Raw genomic sequence first — 1,381 nt, forward strand, 5'->3', positions numbered from 1 at the left:
ATATAAAGTTATTAATGAAGAAAATCAGTCTTGATAACAGCAGACTGACTGCAGGTAAAATATACGACAGGTCTGGACCACTCGTGAGTCCAACTTAAGAACAAATCTGTGCGTACCAACGGCTCTGGCACGAGGGACATCGTTCAGGAAAATAATACAAAAAACATGTTTGTTTTGATTGCAGCTGGTCATTGATTGGCTGGAGAGCATCGCCAAGGATCAGATGGGAGATTTTTCTGACAATATTGAATATTATGCCAAAAACGTCTGCTGGTGAGTTCCCCTCCGTGTGCAGATCAGGTGTGGAAGAGTGGTGAGTTGACACGTGTGTGTGTGTGTGTGTGTGTGTGTGTGTGTTTGTGTTTCAGGGAGAACACGCTGCACGCCCTGAAGATGAGGAGGAAGAGTGGCTCCTCCCTCACCGTCCCTCTGGTCACTGAGCTGGTGAGGCTCAAGCTGAACCTTTCACCTCCTCACATATTTGAATAAAACGGTGAATTAATGGTGTTTTCGTGCTCAGGACCCCGACGCCCCCCTGCGGCAGCAGCGCCCCCTGGCAGACCTGGACAGGGAGGACGACGCCCGTCTGCTGAAGAACCTGTTCACCCTGATCCGAGCCGGGATGACCGAGGAGGTAACGCAACAGAGGAGCCGGATTTTTTTGTATCCTCCATCTTTTACTAAAACCTGTTGGTGTGTGTGTGTGTGTGTGTGTGTGTGTGTGTGTAGGCTCAGAGGTTGTGCAAACGCTGCGGTCAGGCCTGGAGAGCTGCGACCCTGGAGGGCTGGAAACTGTACCATGACCCCAACATGACCTCAGGTAACGTCTGCTGGACGTGATCGCAGCGAGTACCTAATAATGGGCCGGCTCAGMCGGTTTACATTTAGGATCTGATCCATGTTGTCTTAATAAAGAAGACTTTGACCAGTGGTTCATGAGATATTTTGCTAACAGACACGTAAATGTGCTAAAAACATCATTGCTCTTCCTTTGCCTTCAGCAGCAGCTGATAATAAAACAAGTTTAGACCCACAGGTCAGAGCTGCCATCATTAGTTATAAAGTTTTTGATTCAGTTTAGGCAACTTTTTAAAATCCTGGCATTTTTTAAAAATAAATAATGATATTAGTTTATAAATTTGTTCTGTTTTCAGAACAAATCGACCTTTTCCTTTCAATCCTAAACTGTAGCACCATTTCATTTAGTATTTGTCATCTTTAAGTAGAAGGCCAATGACATCACCCCCARCCAATTAAAACTGAGTTTTCAGACTGGCCCCTTCATAAACAACAGGGTTCCTGCAGATCCTTAAAAAGTCTTAAAAGTCCTTGAATTCATAATTAATCCAAATTGAATCCAAAATTAAGGCCTTAATTAGCC

General features: G+C 44.7%; 1 protein-coding gene across 1 annotated transcript in view; it reads left to right on the forward strand.

Moving 5' to 3' along the window:
- Nucleotides 1-1,381, forward strand: part of nup107 (nucleoporin 107) — a 24,231-nt gene that overhangs the window by 5,396 nt on the left and 17,454 nt on the right. Inside the window, exons 10-13 of the mRNA XM_014032883.1 lie at nt 185-273; nt 369-444; nt 521-634; nt 730-820. Coding sequence (XP_013888337.1) covers nt 185-273; nt 369-444; nt 521-634; nt 730-820 — 370 coding nt within the window. The remainder of the gene's footprint in view (nt 1-184; nt 274-368; nt 445-520; nt 635-729; nt 821-1,381) is intronic.

This window comes from Austrofundulus limnaeus, unplaced genomic scaffold (assembly GCF_001266775.1).
Source record: "Austrofundulus limnaeus strain Quisiro unplaced genomic scaffold, Austrofundulus_limnaeus-1.0 Scaffold1566, whole genome shotgun sequence".
Classification (NCBI taxonomy): domain Eukaryota; kingdom Metazoa; phylum Chordata; class Actinopteri; order Cyprinodontiformes; family Rivulidae; genus Austrofundulus; species Austrofundulus limnaeus.